At 38.4% G+C, this 19,507-nt stretch overlaps 1 protein-coding gene across 1 annotated transcript in view; it reads left to right on the top strand.

Annotated features, from left to right (window-relative positions):
- LOC146001960 (fructose-bisphosphate aldolase-like) overlaps positions 1-19,507 on the top strand; it is a 50,070-nt gene that overhangs the window by 20,629 nt on the left and 9,934 nt on the right. Inside the window, exons 3-4 of the mRNA XM_083139682.1 lie at positions 12,939-13,134; positions 14,295-14,485. Of these exons, the coding sequence (XP_082995808.1) occupies positions 12,939-13,134; positions 14,295-14,485 (387 nt within the window). The remainder of the gene's footprint in view (positions 1-12,938; positions 13,135-14,294; positions 14,486-19,507) is intronic.

The raw sequence follows: 19,507 nt of genomic DNA, 5'->3' as shown, positions 1-19,507 counted from the left end.
TGACATCACCCTCAGGGGTTGTAATAAATTGCAATTGCCCACCTACAGGTAATTGGTAATGATTTAAATTATTGTTAAATATGTACAATGTTTTGCCTGTTTTATCATCAATATCTGTAAGTATGCTGTTCAGATGAATAATTAACAAGCCACTCAGTTTAGACAGCATATCAGAAGAGGCTTGTGATGTTGGCAGCTCCATAATACCTTGTTTTTTGAACCCAAATAAGTTCATAGGCATGTTTATTTATTTCAAATCATGCTCTGTGCTTGGGCATTGATTCCCACTTTTCAAATCACAATGAATGACCCCATGGTAAAGTATGAATGCCACATGATAAAATGCATCTCTTATCATCATGTGGGTCCAGAGCCACTTTTCTTACAACATTTGAAGTCAATAAGTGATCCACACTGAATTCTGGATTCTGATGTTTTGATTAAATTCTGGGATTTGAGACAATTTTTATAATCTTCAAATTTAAGCTCTTTTTCCACAGTCACTCTGCCAATGCCCTTGGCTTTTTTGACAACAGCATTACATGTTTTAAAACTGTACATCTTGGCACTTAACCCAGCAAATTCCACAATAACATCACCAAGTGTCTCATCTTTTAACTTGCCGGGCACCTTTTTGTTGTGGGGTTGAATCCTTGTATGTTCACTGGTATCAAAATATTCAAGCAATGCAGGCTGTGACATATCTTGATAAACATCTTCTGTTTTAATATCAAGAACAAAACTATCCGTGTCCATGTACATCAATTTTATATTATCACCATAAAAAGGTTTCAACACATCATAATAGAGCTTTAACATATGTAATTTGGCCAATTCCAATATTGCAGCCCCTACATAAATAGGTTTATCAAACTTAATCTTTGTTTTTTTCATGTTGAAAAGTGCCATATTTTCATCATAAATTCTTCTATAATTGAAATTAGGCTTTGCAACCAATTTTTTGCTCCGGCTGGGGTCAGTAATTATTTTAACATCAGTATGTTTTCTGACATTTTCAATTGTTTTGCCATATACAGAATTAACCATCAATTTAAACAAGGCCTTATCAAATTGGCTCTTTGCAGATGTTCGAAGCTCCGTGTTTGTATCAATGTATGGTTTCAACCATTCTGAGTGTTTGAACCTCAAAACTTTGCCAATTTTGGTCACTTGAACACCATGATGCATCAGGAACTGGAGGTTTTTGTAATATATGACATAACTCTGTTTTGGCTCCAGTGTCATCATCAATTTCCTCTGTTTAGAGCCAGGTGAGCACTGAACCTCAGGAATTGGGGGCAGATCAGAAAATTTGTTGTGTAAATCATCAGGAATTGTCAGATCAACCTCTAAGAAGAGGCCATAATTACTGTCATCAAAGTCCTGAAGATCTTCAATATTGAAATCTTCAACCCACTCAAGCCCTGCATATGGCAGTTTTTGCATCATGGCATGACCATAGAGGCTATTTGCATCCACATACAATATATAATTTGATGGCAATTCTGGATTATAATCAGGCATATATTTGTTATTTGCTCTGGCATATCTCTGAGAACATTGCACCATGCCTCCTCTTATACCTTCCTCCATAAACAGATACATATCTTGATCCTGGATCAGATCCAATTGCTTTTTGGTGTTTAAAAACATTGCATCCCATGCTAGGCCCGGGGCACTGAAAAAATACACTGGATCCAGTCCATAATTTTGCATGCAAGATTTTCTGAATGTCTGTATTATATCTGCTGAGAGGGTCACATCAAGTTTCAAATATGCCATGTGATAATCACCAAATGTCTTGCATTTTAAATTGTTAAACATCAATTGGGCATGGTGATAATTCTCATCAGTGATTCCAGAACCTCTGATTTTGCTGTAAAACTCTTCTTGTGGTGGCAAAGAACATTCATCAAATTTAGAAAAATCTGTGACATAATCATATGGATATACACCCTTCCGCCTAATTAATTTCAGATCCTGATTTGGAAACAAGGCACGTGTGATTTTGAATTGCTCATCAGATAATTGAGTGGCCAGTGTATCCAGGCTAGCAGATAAAAATCTGTAAGAATCAAGAAATCTCATGTGAATAGGAACACCATTAACTTTAATTATTTTGCTAATAGATATATATTTCTCATCATTTTCAGCTAAAATATTTAAATTCTGCTTCTCAAACCCCTCATATCTGATCAGATGATGGAAATCATAATTGGATGCTCCATGGCAAAATATGGGGATAAATTTTGGTCTCTTGATCTTAATATTACAGCTATTACACAGTGCCATTTTGAATTTACCATCTGTATGAGAATGGTGATGTACCTTGATATTTGTATCTGAAAATTCACAATCACATACCGGGCATTTTTCTGCATTGTTGAAATCTTCAATCTGTTTCTCTGTTAAAGGCAACATGGGTTTTGATTTTAATAAAATATTAGATGCTATGTCACGGCACTCATTTTCTATTCTATCTGCAAATATTTTGATTGCATCTGGCCCCATGTATGAATATTCTTTACTAACAACACCATCCTGTACAACCACATAATAAAAGCTGGAAGGTTCATGTAGCTGGTATGGTGTAATTGAAGATTCTTCAGGATCTGGATTGCAGAATGCAAGAAATTTGAGGATTGATTCAAAATCACAGACAATATATGCTGGGTGTTCCAACAAGGCTTCAAACTTTTTGAATTTGCAATTCTCACTTGGATTGGGCATCACCATATGAACAGGTTTATGATTGCCACAGTATTTCAGATGCTCAATTAACCTGTTCTTAGCAATTTCTGCATTCTCTTCAGGAACCCTCTTCACTGTTTTTCTACCATCAAATACAGTTAAACATCTTCTGCACAACTTGAATATTGTATTGGATTTGTCAAGTTGTGTTCTCACTAAAGCTTGAAGATTATGTATCAGAGTGTAATGATATGTAACATCCCTTTCAATTAAGAGCAGATCAATCGGAATAGCAGATTCATCATCAAATGTACTGATTCTGAGAGGTTCTATCGGGCAATTGCCAGTGGAGCAAATAAATACATTAATAGATAATTGTTTGCCATTGATATGCCTGGCCCTTTTTTCAAATTTATCAATATTCTGAACTAACATTGGATATTCTAAACCCTCCATTGCATCGTCAAAAAGATGTTCATGTTGTTTGTAATAACTTATTCTCTGAGGATTCCTTGAAACTGGAAACAAAGCAGCTAATATACACCACAAAAAGCATTTCTGGTCGGTATTTTCTATATTAACCACGGCTCTTCTGTTTTTAATATTATCAGGTAATGGCAGATATGTAGATCCTTGCAATGGGCTGAATTCAGAAATATTAACATATAACTTGTGTGGAGAGCCGCATAGGCTCCATCCAGACTCTTTTGCTGCAAATTCAGAGTGTTTAATGTTCAATTGATCTATCAACCTGCTTATTATTGTGTCTGAATTTGCATTTGAATATACCGGTACAGTTGCTGTTATGTGGGGCTGTGTAAATTTTGTGCCGTTTGGTTTCTTATATTGAGTATACAATTTGAGGGACAGCTTATAAGAGCCATTTTGTGCATTGAGAATTGCCTGCACATTAGGATTTATACTGTTCAAAAAATTCTGAATACCACATCTTGGCTCTGATACAAACTGATAATCCCTAAGTTGGGCATTAAAACTGCTATGGATGGGTGCATAGCATGGCTGCTTTGCTGCTCTGGCATTAACAGGTGCTTCATGCTTCCTTTTCAGACCAGATGTGGATGGTTGTGAGGGCAATGCTGATGACTGTGCAGAGCAAGTATTTTTATGTGTATATGTGAAGTATTGCATGTTATATTTTCTATTGCATTTGGGGCATATTTTTGTGGGAGTTCTGTATTTGTCTGGGTCACAAATCTTTTGGTGCTTGGCCCAATTGGGGCTGGATATATTCTTATTGCATTGATTACAATATTTTTGACTTGGCATTTTTGTTGTTGTTTATTATATACAATTTCCTGGGATTCAAATCAAAATTCTATACTGGATCAGTTGGGTTCAGTACTGTGCTTTGTGTGTGTGTGTGTGTGTGTGTATATATGTGTGTGTTAATATTTTTGGCTTTGGTATTTATATAAAATTTCCTGGGTTTTAAATCAAAACTTTATGCTGGATCAGTTGGGTTCAGTGCAGACAAAAAACTGCATAGCTCTATGTCAATTAGTTCTTGAGATATTGTATTTAGGAACCCGGGAATAAAACTGCCCGGGCGGGGAATATTAATCCCACAGCGCCGCGGGGCAGGAATCTGAGAAACCGCCCCGAATATTGATCCCACAACTCTGCGGCGCGAATAGAACTGCCCGGGCGGGGAATATTGATCCCACAGTGCCGCGGCGCAGGAATCCGAGAAACTGCCCCGAGTATTGATCCGGGCAGTGGAACTGGCCGTACCGCAGCTCCTCGGTGCGGAAATTTAAGGAACTGCCCCGAGTATTGATCCGGGCAGTGGAACTGGCCGTACCGCAGCTCCTCGGGGCGAGAATTTGAGGAACTGCCCCGAGTATTGATCCGGGCAGTTCTATTCGCACCGCAGGCCCTTTTTCCCCCTTTCCCTCTTTTTGCCAAAAATTGGTTTTTATTGTAATAGTGTATATTGTTTCTATGACCTTACTTGGGTTATTCCGCCAAATTATATGCTTCAATTCTCCTATACTTTGGTGGAGCCTGTTCAGGTTCTGCCCCCCACTTGTGGGTTCCACTGCCGATCCAGCAATGGTGAAGAATCTGCACTGTGCCCTGGCTTATATAGATTTACAGAGCCAATAGGAACTCTGCTTATTTAAACCAATCAGGAAACACCACATCATCACATTATGTCATAAGCATTTAATCAATTAATATTGCACAACATGATGCAATAGAACTGGACTGGGAAGTAAATATGTATGGATGTGGGTAGGTGTGGGTGGGTAGGGGTGGGTGTGTGGGGGTGGGTGGGGGTGGGGGTGGGGGTGGGGGTGGGTGGGGGTGGGGGTGCATCTTGGCTTAGTTTTAAGTGCTGTGTTCAAAATAAAAATATAGTGGCTGGTAGCTGTATCCAAGCCTTATTATAATAATTTTTGTTTCTATATTCTGTCACTAATTTTGATCCTAGGATAATAATATTTATGGGGCTGACTCTGCATGGCCCCCAGAGCAACATAATCTGAGGGGGGGTCATACTTTCTCATGGAATCCATGAGGGCTTTTTTATAAAAATCTTGGATTAGACAGGGTTCCACACTTGAGCAAAAAGCTCATATGGGCATGTTGAGCTTGTTTTAAGTGTAGCCAAATCTGCTTCAGGGGGGTTCATACTTTCTTGAGTTTATAATACCACAAATCCCACTACTTACTTTATTTCACTTTGCGTCAGTTTTATATCTTTCAAGTGATTCATATATTTTCTTCTTAACTTAGAACTAAGTTTGTAACTGTAAGAATTTCGTGAGGTTATTCTACACAATTTCCAAAAGATTAACTGTGTGACTACGTGTGCCAACCTTCAGATAGCAACGTTTCTTATCAGCCAGTAAATATTTAATATCCTTGATTGGTTCTCCTTTATCTACCCATCTTGTTTTGATGCCATTTCTTTACGCCTTACCTATAAAAGAAAGAAGTAATACATTAATCTGTGGTAATACCAGTAATACTTTATTTTTAAGATAGATGTGGGGACCAGTTAGATTTTATAATTTGAAATCAATTATATGTGCATATAAAGGGGAGGAAATATAAATTTCGAGAAAACAGTTAGAAAGATATATGGCAGATATAACGAAATTCGAAATATTTCTCGTTATGTCAGTTAAATGGAAGATGTTATTATAAACTCACAGGCTTCGGTAGTAGTTATTGTACTTTAGCATTTAAGGATGTTTAAGGATGTGCCGTAATGTTTTAATACCTTCAGAATTAAAATTCATGTATTTTTGTCGTAGTTGTGTTTGTAGTCAGGCACGCCTCATGTTAAAATAATAAGGAAGAAAATATACCTATTTAACAAGTTGTCTTCGCCTTTCAATAATTGTTGAAATCTTCTGCTCCTAACTTGCAATGCAGTGAACCACGAAACACGTATTTGTTTCTTTGAGTGTGTTTTTAATTCCACATTACGCACAGAAAGGCTAATCGTGACTGGACCTACAGTTGAAAGTGGGATCACCACTATTTGCCTCCACCTGTATCGAACCCGGACCCCTTGATTACAAGCCTACATTTACACTACTCCATCGGGGAGACAAACGCGTACTGATATGTTTCAAATGTTTTCGGAATAAACAGAAACAAAGAAAATGCAAAACGATATGTACAAATGATAAAAGCCCAACAACATGAGCAAATGCAGGTTATGAAAGTGTACAATACTTGTAATATGCCCTCATGATAGCTAAACATGCATATTGCTTTACCAAGTAATCATTAAAGTATTACGGTACTATCATCAATACTTTAAGCCTAATACTTATCTTGCCATATCATGTACAGTCGGAGAAAGAATTACCTGGGCCACGGGACCTAGAATTTCGTAACGTCTTAAAGCCTGTTGTTTATGCAACCCAAATAACAAATTATTCGCTTAAGTTTGTCTGGTGGATCTGAATTCTCGGGAAGGATTGAGCATTGACAGCATGAGTCACATGACTCATGCCCCAGAAACAACAAACAACAGCTGGGTGCTACGTGGCCTCAAAAACAACATTTCAGCAACTGGTTTCTTAACAAGATCTACTCTCAAGGAAATATTTTTCGAGTGATACTAGTCATTGTCAAGAAGTTTCACTGAAATGATGGTTCTCATCACAGGCCACATCCCCCACGCTAATTGTTTAAGTCCATTTTATGCACTGGACCTATAGATTAAAGTGGGATCCGAAAAAAATTTCCTCTATCTGGTATTGAATTCGGAAACCTTTGATTACATGTCGAAGACGTTACCACTACGCCATCGGAGAGGCAATGGAACGCCTTGAGAAAGAGACGAGTGAAACCATATTTGGCGTAAATTTTAAAAATAAGACAATATTTTGTGGTCACAGGTTCGAACCGTGGGAGAGGCATAGATTTTTGTGCCATCGTCCATTTCACGAGTTTATAATTCTTCCTCAGCAACACGATTAATACGAGTGGTAGAAGATAAGCGAAGTAAAATAACTGAAACAGAAACAAAAGGAAAAAGCGAAACAAATTTTATCCATAATATTCTGCAGTCACTTCAGTCGTGTTCAAGGAATCCTACCTTTAAAGAGAGCCGTGGTCTCTAACTTGTCGTTTCCCCTTCCTTTGTGCTCTCGATTCCCTCTGTCACGATTGGTCTAAAACTAATTAATGCGACGTTAATTAAACAATCCAAACAACAAAACAATGCACAATCAACTGCTCAACATTTCAATTTTTTTTGAATCGGAAAACAATTGAGATGCTGTAAAATGAAGCAAGAAGCAGTAATAAACTGGGAATTTGGTACGGTATAGAATTAAATCGGTGATGTTCCATTTGATTGGATTTTTGTTATTTAGTGTAGCTATTCTTTCACTTTTGGCAAATAGCGACGATGAAGATGAGTAATGAGTGATGATATGATGACATTGATTAACGGACACTCACCAAGAACACCCACGCCAAGCCGAGATTCGAACCAGGGGCCCATGCTGTCGTAGCGCGCTGTGCTAACCACTCCGCCACGGAGGTTGGTTAGGAGTGGACATTATACCATATTTTGTGTGCGCAATTGGGATCAATCAATGGAATGACTAGGCATATTATATTATTAATATATTCATATTATAATATCACGTCATATTATTCGGCACGAAGTAACATCAGAGACATTCAATCTTGCATTATTGCCTTTCAACTAATTCTTCCACTTCAGGTTAATCACATCAATAAGATAAATTATGAAACAAATGATAATGAATGTGGGATATTGACAGTTATTTCGAATTACCTGACACAAGCAACTTTAAGCAGACTCGGTGGGCAAGCTCATTAAGTGGTCGACATTCGATCTCGTCACCAAAGTTCGCGGATTTGAGTACCATCCTTGTCACAGGTGTTTGAGTATTTCGTCATTAATTTCATGTAATGGTCACTCGTCCGCGACTAGGAAGAAAAGTGATGTTACGTAACAAAACTAATAAAAATAAACATGATCGAAGAGTACTTATTTCATCTCTCACGAAATCTCCTACAAAACCGGGATATATGAAATATATGTATTTTCACATACTTTTTCGATTTCTATAGTTAACTAGCCGAGACCGAGAACGGGAGAGCAATTTTCAATTCGAGAAACCGAGAGACGGAGACACTGTCAAGTCTTGTTTCTTTCATGACATCTCCCTAATTGAGTTGTTGTTCTGTTCGTTATTGGCTTTGTATTGGCAATTATTGTCATTATTCTTCCCCTGTAGGTAAACCATAACGACGATTTATGATGAAATAAAGCAGATAAAAGGGCAAGAACAAGAAAGTCATGCCTGTCCGGGACTTCAACCCAGAACCTTACATAACGAGATTTGAAATTCTGGACAAGGCATCTGTGTTTCGCTTGGCTTTCTCTTTCCTCAACTTCTGTTATTTCATCATGCACGTATAATTAAAATGGATTTGAGAAAATAAGTTGCGATCCATAATTGTGTTGGTTAGATGCTATAAATGTGAACTCCAACATGGAATAAATTATTCCCTTTTGTATGTGGTTGAACATGAAATTTTCTTACACTGTGACAATTTCTTTTTTAGTTTGTCTGCACAGATAAGCTAATCTGGACTGGACCTTCAGTTTAAAATGGCATACGAACTACTACGTGCATCCACCGTGCATCGAACCCGGGATCCCTTGATTATAAGGTGACGACGTTATAATTACGCCATCGAGGAGGCCCCGTGAGAAAATATTATTCACTCGATCTATACAATAATTTATTTAATCATTTACATTTTCTTTTTCTTCTTTCTTTTTTGTTAATTACTCTTCTACGACTCTTTTTTTGTCTTGGAATTTCTTCTTGTTTCAAGAAAAAATAATACATGCAGGCTGTATACCCCCCCCCCCCGTGCAAATAGATAGAAAGCTCACTCTCGAGAACTAATTTATAAATAACGCAACCATTAGAAAAAAATTCGAACGTTAACTGATATAACTGCAGATGAAACAATACTTACAGACGCTAACGAAATATCTATTCTTGTATAAGCTCACAGGCAACAGGTATCTGGTGAGTCATTCACTCTTGCTAACTACGAGCGAAGGTCACTGAACCAAAGGGTGGCAAACAGGCGTCTGCTCTACGAAACTAGGGTTAGCAGACGAGGCCCGTGTTCCTGTTATCAATGACGTACGAAATAAGGAGGAACGCAGCTTTCATATCAAACTAGACGTGTGTTTTGGTCCCGTCATTGCATGTAGAACACTTTCTCGTCGTGGCCTTGAAGGCCTACGTAAAGGCTTCTCTGCAAGAAAGATATCTTACCATTGAGGGGAGGAAAAGTGTGTGTGTATCGAGGTCCTTCAACTTTCGTATTCTTCTTCATTTCAGAACGCGTGATGTATCGTCGATTTAATCCAATCTAGCCGTTCTAGGTTTTAGGTTCTGTTTCTGTTCGGTAATTTCACATTGTCTTCCTGCTTATGTTATTCGCGACGAAGCTTCTGGTTTCGATAACCTGGACAATAACGGGATTGTGTTGGTTGGTTGATTTGGTGTCTTAAGTCCACTTTATGCACAGTAAGACTAATCGAGAATGCACCTACAGTTTAAAGTGATATCCGAACCACTATGTGCCTTCACATTACTTTGCTGCTAGATATTTGCATGCTAAGATGTAGGAAGTGCTACATTTTCAGTGTGTGGAATTAAGATTTATTTCTGATACGAAGAATCGGAGAATTGAGTAGTGAGAAAAGTATCACGTCACATGTTTGAATTATAGCCCCCCCCCCCCCCCACACACAGGATATCGGCCAGCAAAGTGCTACCTTGTGCTTTGCACCAAGCCATGAAGGCGTGTAGGGGGTGCGGAGTTAGGGTCCCACACTTTCTTGTTACAGCCGAAGGTGGGGATAATGTGATCAGCCCACGCCCCTGGCCGCCTTAACCCCCCCCCCCCCCAAAGTTTCCTACAGGTACCCACTTTATACGACGCTGGGTGGGCGCCGGAGCCACTTGAACAGGTGGACAAAATTCCAATTCTCCCCAGTCGGGGATCGAACTCAGATCTCTCGCATGGTAATCAAACTCCCTAACGACCGAGCTACCGCGGCACATATAGTATAGTAGCCTTTATAATTAAGGGCAAGAATTATTTTAGCGTTTCGTTCAACGGTTTTAGGGGAACCATTTTCGGACATAGACTATAACTCTTGTCGGTTCTGCAACCTGGCTTGAGAAAAGGCGATTTTATGACGAACAACATTCCACCTGACAAGTCACGTGACTTTCCTACATTTCCTGTGTCTGTTGGCTATTGCATGAAAGACGAGTTGCTCCTTGAGACAGACAGAATCACCCGATCAACTAAAGGTGCAATGTGTGTTGCCTCCCTTTCCGGCATTATTTACTGCCATTAAAGTCTTATGGGGAAGAACCTTTTTCCACCACTGTACATCACATTAAAAAAATTATGATTATTTTTGTAGTTGCACAGCTACAGCTGTAGTTTTTCAACAATGCCTAATTATTGTTGAATATTGCAGTATTCTTATGGTCCAAGGATAAAAGCATTCCCTACATGAATCTTTATAATTAATCCATTTTGTTGCAAAATTATTATGAAACTTTTTGGCAAAATTATTATGAGACTTTTTGTATTGAAATCATCCAATAATAAGGCCGTGTTACTTATGTTTGAAGAGTGTGTGGACGTCACCTCCAAGTTGGAATATGAAAGGAGAAGAATTGTTACATAAATCCATGCCCTCTACGAAAATTTGATTGTCTACATTACAAAATTGAATTTGTTTATGATTTATTTATTAATTAACGTCTTGTATTAAATGGTGGAGTTAAGGCCGTACAAAGCCTTTCTTCCACTCAACCATTATGGTTGTGATCAAGGAAGAGATTACTTAACTGTTTTGAAAGGGTGAAGGAATTTTATATTTCTTTCTTTCTTAGAGATCATAAAATTAAAATGGTTAAAGAAGAGAATCTGGAATTTAGGTTCGGTATCTATATTCGTAGACATATTTGACAGCCAGTGGCGGTGATTGGGTTCCAAAACTGGAGGGCTAGGTGTCAAAACTGAGGGGTGGCGGGGCAAGAACAGTTTACTTTCCTGTGATACATATGGTTTAGCATAGTGCGGGAGCAAAAAGTGGGGGGCAGCTGCCCCCCTAATCACCGCCACTGCTTAGTAGCATCATTTCGCCAAGAGCAATTCCCTTCATGTGGAAACACTGCATTGAGGGAAATTTGTTACTGATGTAGCAACAGTGTAAATTCACATTTTTCCTTCATGCGGCAACATTGTTCCAATGGAAATTTATTTTCCTTTATGTGGAAACACTGCTTCATGGAAATTATACTTCGTGCAGCAACCAAAGAGGGGGGGGGGGGGGAGAGATAATGTCGCGAACAGCGTCATCAAAATTTTGGGGCAGATTTATATTTTATAATAATATAAAATTCAACATGTGCATGTTTTCTAAAATATATATACAAAAATACACCTTGGTACAGTACCATGTTGCAATATGTGAGATGGCGAGAGGGAAAATGAGACTGTTCTTGGTAATCCATTTAACTTAGTTAGTTCCAAGTCACTTTTGCTACTAGGTGCACCAAATTTAGTCAGTTGATTGATTGATTGATTTAAATTTTTTGGGTGCGTCGGCACGCATGGCCATTTTGCACCCTTCAGTGTATGCGGGGAAGATCCCTTTATCTAAAACTCTTACCTCAAAATTTAAGAAGGGGCGTAAAAAGCCTCTTAAGAAAGGTTAAAAATGCAGGTTGTAAATGGACCTGCATTGGACAAACACAGCACATTAAAGAAAAAGGTTAGGATAGTTTAAAATCAACCTCAGAAACAGTGGAAGAGGCCTGCTCTTCTCAGAAATTTAAAGACATTGGCTAAAATACTGTCATCGTCTCCCAACATAGATGATAAATCGTTGGGAAGGTTAAATGAAGGAAAGAAATAATTTAGAAAAAGGGGGAAGGATCAAGTAAAGTGTTCATCTAGTAATACTAAAAAGTCATAGGATAGCAGTAGACACGCTGTCGTAATTAAATACTTTATGGATGGATACACTTTATTGTATGGGTATTATGATATGTTGGAGAGGATGCGCAGTTAGCATTAGGGGATGGGCACCACTTCCTGGCAGAAACACTACAGAGAACATTTCCTTCATACACATTTTACCAAAAGAAATTTCCTCTCATGTAGCAACAGTTTATCAAAGGAAATTTTATTTTGTGGATAAGGGCTTCCCCGATGCCGCAGTGGTAGCGTCGTCGCCTTGGTTCCCGGGTTCGATACCCGGTGGAGGCACATAGTGGTTCGGATCCCATTTTAAACTGTTGGTCCAGTCCCGATTAGCCTTACTGTGCATAAAGTGGACTTAAAACAACAAATCAATCAATTAATATTTTGTGGATAACACTACCAAGAGGGCAATTTTCCTTTATCTGGTAACATTACGTCAAGAACAATTCTCTTCATGTGGATACACTGCTTCGAGGTAAATTTCAGTTCATGTAGCACTGCCAAGAGAGAAATATTCCTTCATGATGCAAAATTGGAAAAAAAAAATGAAACCTACCTAGAAGGAATGCATCGAAGGCAATTTTATTTCGTGCACCAACGTCCCTTAATCCTCAACACGCGTCATCCCTTCATCTATACATAAAATTAAAGAATTACATATATTTATTTATATTTCTTACCTACAGATGGTGCTAACAACAGATAAGTCCATCAGCAACTATATTTCTGGCATCATCTTTCATCCGGAGATGCTGCAACAGAAGACAGATGATGGGAAACCGTTCATAGAAGCAGTGAAAGACAGAGGGATTATCCCCGGAGTCAATGTAGACAAGGATCTGGTTCCTCTGTTCTGTTCCGAGGGAGAATTTACAACTCAAGGTAAGATTTAACTAACACCGGGATTTGCTATAGAATCATGAGAATTGTCGACTGAAATATAGGAGTCTGGACTGATAAATGTCTCGGGTTTTCGAAACAAAATTGGAAAATTTTAAGTAAAGCGTATTAAATTTTAAACACGTAATCGACGAAATTGGTATTTTTAAAGTGGTCAAACTCTATATCAGTTTCTGAATAGAATAATATTTTAGCGTACGTACACTTGGTCCTTCCTTCCTGTGTATTTTCTTATTCTCTTCTCGTCTTTCCTTGTCTGTACCTCTTTATCTCTCTATCTTCTTCTCTTCATCTATGTAAGCGTCTCTTAACCGCTGGGAGGGTTAAAAGGGCCCTGGCATCAATTCAAGGGTGTTCCGGAAAGGGCACCTAAGTCACAAAATGGGATTTTCTGTTGTTGTTGCCGGCCCCCGCGGCGGAGTGGTTAGCACATCACGCTACGACGCCAGGAGTCCTGGGTTCGAATCATGACTGGGGCATTGATGTTCGTGAGTATTCATTCATCAATTTCATCATATCATCACTCATCCCCATCTTCGCAAATTAGCCAAAAGTGGCACAAGAAGCGAAGCAAAATAAAGCAAATCAATCAATCTGTTGTTGTTACAGAATCAATTTGAGAAAATTTTGTCAGTATAATTTTATATTGGGCATGTGTAAAGATTCTAAACATTAATGATCCGACAGTTTGCTATTATAAGAAATAAACAAACAAATAGTGTTCTGTTAAACTGCATTTTTTGACTTAAGTGCTTTTTCCCCGAACAGCCTAGAATTATACCAGGTCGCGATAGGTTCTTAAATTTGTCATGTTAGTTTGCGCAAAAATTTTCATTAATAAATATTTTTAGTGAAAATATTTATAATTAATTTAAATTTTTCGATACTCAAAATGCAACCTGGCCATGAGAATCAACGCTTACTAAATTAGTTTAATGATGTTGGCCTGACGAAACTACAACTTTCTCGCCTTGTAGTCAAGGTGTCCCGGGTCTGATACCTGGCGGACGCGCATAGTGGTTCTGATCCCACTTTGAACCGTAGGCCCAGTCCGGATTAGCCCATCTGCACATAAAGTTGACTTAATTTCAAATACTATTCGGCTGTTGACCATACCTCCCCTTTGTTTTTTACGATTTCAGGCTTGGATGATATGGCACAAAGATGTCAACAATACAACAAGGAAGGATGCCGATTCGCCAAGCTTCGGTGTGCATACGTCATATCCAAGAACACCCCTTCTTCCCTGGCCGTCGAAACCAATGCCATTGTTCTGGCCCGGTACGCCTCCATTTGCCAGGCGAATGGCATTGTGCCTATCGTGGAACCTGATGTAAGTATATCTTACGACTGTCCTTGATTTCTCAATGGTGTCGAGAATCAAATGGAAATCTTAATCGAACAATTCCAGAAAAATGTCAACCTTGATGGTCAAAATTATATATCAGCGAAGAGCAAAGTATTGCACATCGTTTTAAAGGAGAACATTTTTAGATTGCGAATATATAGGGTGTTCCGTATAGGACGCCGAATTTGAAAATTAAATAAAAGTAGGGAAAATATCATGAAAATAGTTATATTTAACATATACGTATGTAAGCAGTAACATCTCCCATTTACATATGAAGGACAATGTCAGACATATGTCCATGCATTTATACGCTCCACAAAATTATTGATAACCCTCTCGCAGATGTCTGTCCCGATGCCTCCAATCACCCGTATGATTTCCGCCTTCAGTTCCAAAAGGGTTCGTGGTTTGTTGGCGTACACCTGTGATTTCACAAACCCCCATAAGAGGAAATTACAGGGTGTAAGATCACACGTGAGAACACGTTGCTCAATCGTAAACTGTTCCATATCGTAACCACAACAAACGAGTCAAAACAATTGAGGCTACATTAATCGGCATGACAACGGATACGAACATTGGTAAGAACAGGTCTGCCAACCTCCAAAACAAAACAATAGCACTCAATTCAAATTCGGCGTCCTATACGGAACACTCTTTACAATACAGTACACGTATTACCATAGGTATTACTAAACTCTAAAACTTGTCTGCAAAAAAATATCTCATCAAGAACTATTCCACTAAATTTGATTCAGAAAATCCAGTTTCATAGGTTGCCAATTGTGTAAGTCTGTTAGTAGTTGAGGAATACGATAACGTCAATCGCTATTTAATATTCGCAATTAATTCGCATGTACTTATAACTAATTTGCACGGGTTTTAATTAATTTGCACGTACTTAGAACTAATTTGCAAGTACTTAGAATATTTTACATTTATGTATTTGCATGTTTATAATTTTTTATGAATATATAATTATTTATTTTATGAAAAATATCTATATAGAAGGTAATTAGAGGTACTAAACGCTATGCATATGTTTTTATATTCATTACTGCAAAGTATGAAATGTATCAATCGATAATATTAATGTTTATAGTATTGAAAATAAGAGTTTATGGTTTATGAACCGCTATGAAAGGTGGTATTGGTACGAAAGAAGACAGTCCCGGTACTCGAACCCGCGATATGCAACGTTAATAAATGGTTAGGCCTATAGTGTACAACGCAGTGGCGGCTGGCCAAGTGCAACAAGTGCAGATGTTTTCACCTAATTTTCAAATTAATATTGACATTTTTCATTTGCTTATTAAATTAAACTATTTCCCAGCAGAACGCACACGATAATACTCAAATAACACGCCGCTCGGCGCTACGCACGTATTGAGTTCGTCCCAACCCAAGAGCAAACACCGCTAGGTTGCGGAAGACTTAGCCGGTTGTCATGGCAAAGGTGACGTCACCTAGCGTTGGCCTTGAACATGGTGTCGCCCTCTACGTGAATCAGTTCTCTCGTCGGAGAAAACATCGCATCCAGTGCTTGTGGCAAAATCTTCGCGTTCTCGCGAGATCTTGTTCCGCGTGTGTGTTTCGCGTTTCCTATCGTGTGTTGTGTTCATGTGTTGAGCTGTGGTTTCTACAATGAACCCAGTAAATGACTTAGTGTGTAATTTGTTGCAGACACCATTTTCCAGATGGACAGATGAAGACAAAAAAGGCGTTTTAAATTGGGGGGGGGCACTGGCACTTACAATTTGTTTTCATTGCCTATAAATATACTTCTTCACCTGTTATTTTAGGCACGAGCCGCTACTGGTACAACGTATGTAATAATGTATGTTATTATGTTATGAAAGACGATGGTACGACACGCTAGACAGAATACTGTCTCCGAATCTCAACTCCGCTCTGATGCCAGACAGAGAGAATGAATTAATATTCCGCGCAGGTAGAGGAGAAAGGAATTTGGGGAAGTTACGGTCAAGGTCAAATGACGTCACAACGTCAGAACAAAGAAAGAACGGGAGAACCTGATTCACCAATCAGAGAACGCGTCGGTAGATTTTCAGAACCGGTTTTTCCAAGGTTAACCAGTACGCAAGAACAGGAGAAAGGTATGCAATACTGTAGGGCAGGGGAGGGATTGATCCAGACAACAAAGGATGTCTGGAATGCGCAGCAATGGTCAAATCTCTGAAGCTATGCGTCGCTTGTAGAACCGGTTTCCGCCGCCAATTAATATTCCGCTCAGGGTTGCTCTAAGGCACAGGACGCTTTAGCGAGGTTTTTGGATACCCAATTAGATTGGAGCGAGAATTTTACTTTGAACAAGGAGAACGAAGCGTAAGGGTTTATTATATGTACTACGAAGAAGGGAGACCTATCAGGGACTGGGCCTACAGTTTTCACTATTTGCTTTTATCACGGGGTATCGAACCTAGGACCCTTTAATTATTGATTTAGGTAGTAAATTTATGTTACTGTGTGCTATTTAATATATTATCGAGTTTATTTTTTACCAAACTTTGACTTTATGTCAAATCTTTTACAAGTTTTTATGTATTTTTATTCAAATAACACAATTTCATCTATTCAGGCAACATTTTTTATTATATTTTCAACACAAAAAATGCATTCTTCCAAAATTTAATGAAAAAATGTTGCCTGAATAGTATAAATAGTGTTATTGTGGTAAAAATTAACATAAAGTTGTAAAATAATAAGTTAAAAGTTGAAAAAATATCTTTTTGAATCCAAAATTTAATGAAAAAATGTTGCCTGAATAGTATAAATAGTGTTATTTTGGTAAAAATTAACATAAAGTTGTAAAATAATAAGTTAAAAGTTGAAAAAATATATTTGTGAATCCAAAATTTAATGAAAAAATGTTGCCTGAATAGTATAAATAGTGTTATTTTGTTAAAAATTAACATAAAGTTGTAAAATAATTAGTTAAAAATTGAAGAATGCAGTTTGTGTGTTGAAAATATAATAAAAAATGTTGCCTGAATAGATGAAATTGTGTTATTTGAATAAAAATACATAAAAACTTGTAAAAGATTTGACATAAAGTCAAAGTTTGGTAAAAAATAAACTCGATAATATATTAAATAGCACACAGTAACATAAATTTACTACCTAAATCAATAATTAAAGGGTCCTAGGTTCGATACCCCGTGATAAAAGCAAATAGTGAAAACTGTAGGCCCAGTCCCTGATAGGTCTCCCTTCTTCGTAGTACATATAATAAACCCTTACGCTTCGTTCTCCTTGTTCAAAGTAAAATTCTCGCTCCAATCTAATTGGGTATCCAAAAACCTCGCTAAAGCGTCCTGTGCCTTAGAGCAACCCTGAGCGGAATATTAATTGGCGGCGGAAACCGGTTCTACAAGCGACGCATAGCTTCAGAGATTTGACCATTGCTGCGCATTCCAGACATCCTTTGTTGTCTGGATCAATCCCTCCCCTGCCCTACAGTATTGCATACCTTTCTCCTGTTCTTGCGTACTGGTTAACCTTGGAAAAACCGGTTCTGAAAATCTACCGACGCGTTCTCTGATTGGTGAATCAGGTTCTCCCGTTCTTTCTTTGTTCTGACGTTGTGACGTCATTTGACCTTGACCGTAACTTCCCCAAATTCCTTTCTCCTCTACCTGCGCGGAATATTAATTCATTCTCTCTGTCTGGCATCAGAGCGGAGTTGAGATTCGGAGACAGTATTCTGTCTAGCGTGTCGTACCATCGTCTTTCATAACATAATAACATACATTATTACATACGTTGTACACTATAGGCCTAACCATTTATTAACGTTGCATATCGCGGGTTCGAGTACCGGGACCGTCTTCTTTCGTACCAATACCACCTTTCATAGCGGTTCATAAACCATAAACTCTTATTTTCAATACTATAAACATTAATATTATCGATTGATACATTTCATACTTTGCAGTAATGAATATAAAAACATATGCATAGCGTTTAGTACCTCTAATTACCTTCTATATACATATTTTTCATAAAATAAATAATTATATAATAACCCACAGCTCTACAGCACCTTGAAGGGCCTTGGCTTACCTACCGACTGCTGGTCTCCCTCCCACACTGTTCCGCCGTCACCTTGTTGGAGCGTGGAGTTCTTAGACCAGTAAAGGGGTGACGGGTGATCAGCCTGACGAACCCCCAGCCGTTTACTGTAGGTCTTCTCGACCGGGTTACGCTCACTCACTCGGAGCTTCCCAATTTCCTCACGATGGTGGGTTGCCACCGGCCCTATACGTAGGCCGAATAAATTCCGACCAGAGCCGGATTCGAACCTACGCCGTCCCGCAGCGAACGATCTCAAGACGAGTGAACGCCTTAACCCGCTCGACTACGGAGGAGGAAATAATTATATATTCATAAAAAATTATAAACATGCAAATACATAAATGTAAAATATTCTAAGTACTTGCAAATTAGTTCTAAGTACGTGCAAATTAGTTATAAGTACATGCGAATTAATTGCGAATATTAAATAGCGATTGACGTTATCGTATTCCTCAACTACTTCTGTTACCTTCAAATTTATTTTTATGTAGTGCTGGCAGAATACAGAGGAAAGACAAGCAAATAAAAGTTGAATAACATACTGTTCCTCAAAACTAACACTGTAGGTTTGCAATGGGGCTAGGGGATGTTACAGGGCATATGACGATGACGGCCGTCATCTTGACTTCATCTCCACCACGTATCATACCCTTAGGTATGAAGGATCTTATTGGGAATGTAGCTCCCTTAATCATTCATCCTTGGCGGTAGAGCAACTTGCTGCTCATAGAGAGCTTGGTGGTAAGGTGCAAGAGGTACTAATGTAACAAGATACACTAATAAAGAACTAGAAATGGCAAACAGCTAACACTTGTGTTTTAAAACCTTCGAACCTGAATCATACATGGTGAGGGTAGGCTAATTACCCTGTCTAACGTGAAGTCTGATGATCGAATCCAAGAACGAAGT

Source organism: Lepisma saccharinum, chromosome 18 (assembly GCF_977018435.1).
Source record: "Lepisma saccharinum chromosome 18, izLepSacc3.1, whole genome shotgun sequence".
In the NCBI taxonomy this organism is placed as follows: domain Eukaryota; kingdom Metazoa; phylum Arthropoda; class Insecta; order Zygentoma; family Lepismatidae; genus Lepisma; species Lepisma saccharinum.
Note: the sequence above shows the minus strand (reverse complement) of the source record. Positions and strands in the feature narration are given on the sequence as shown.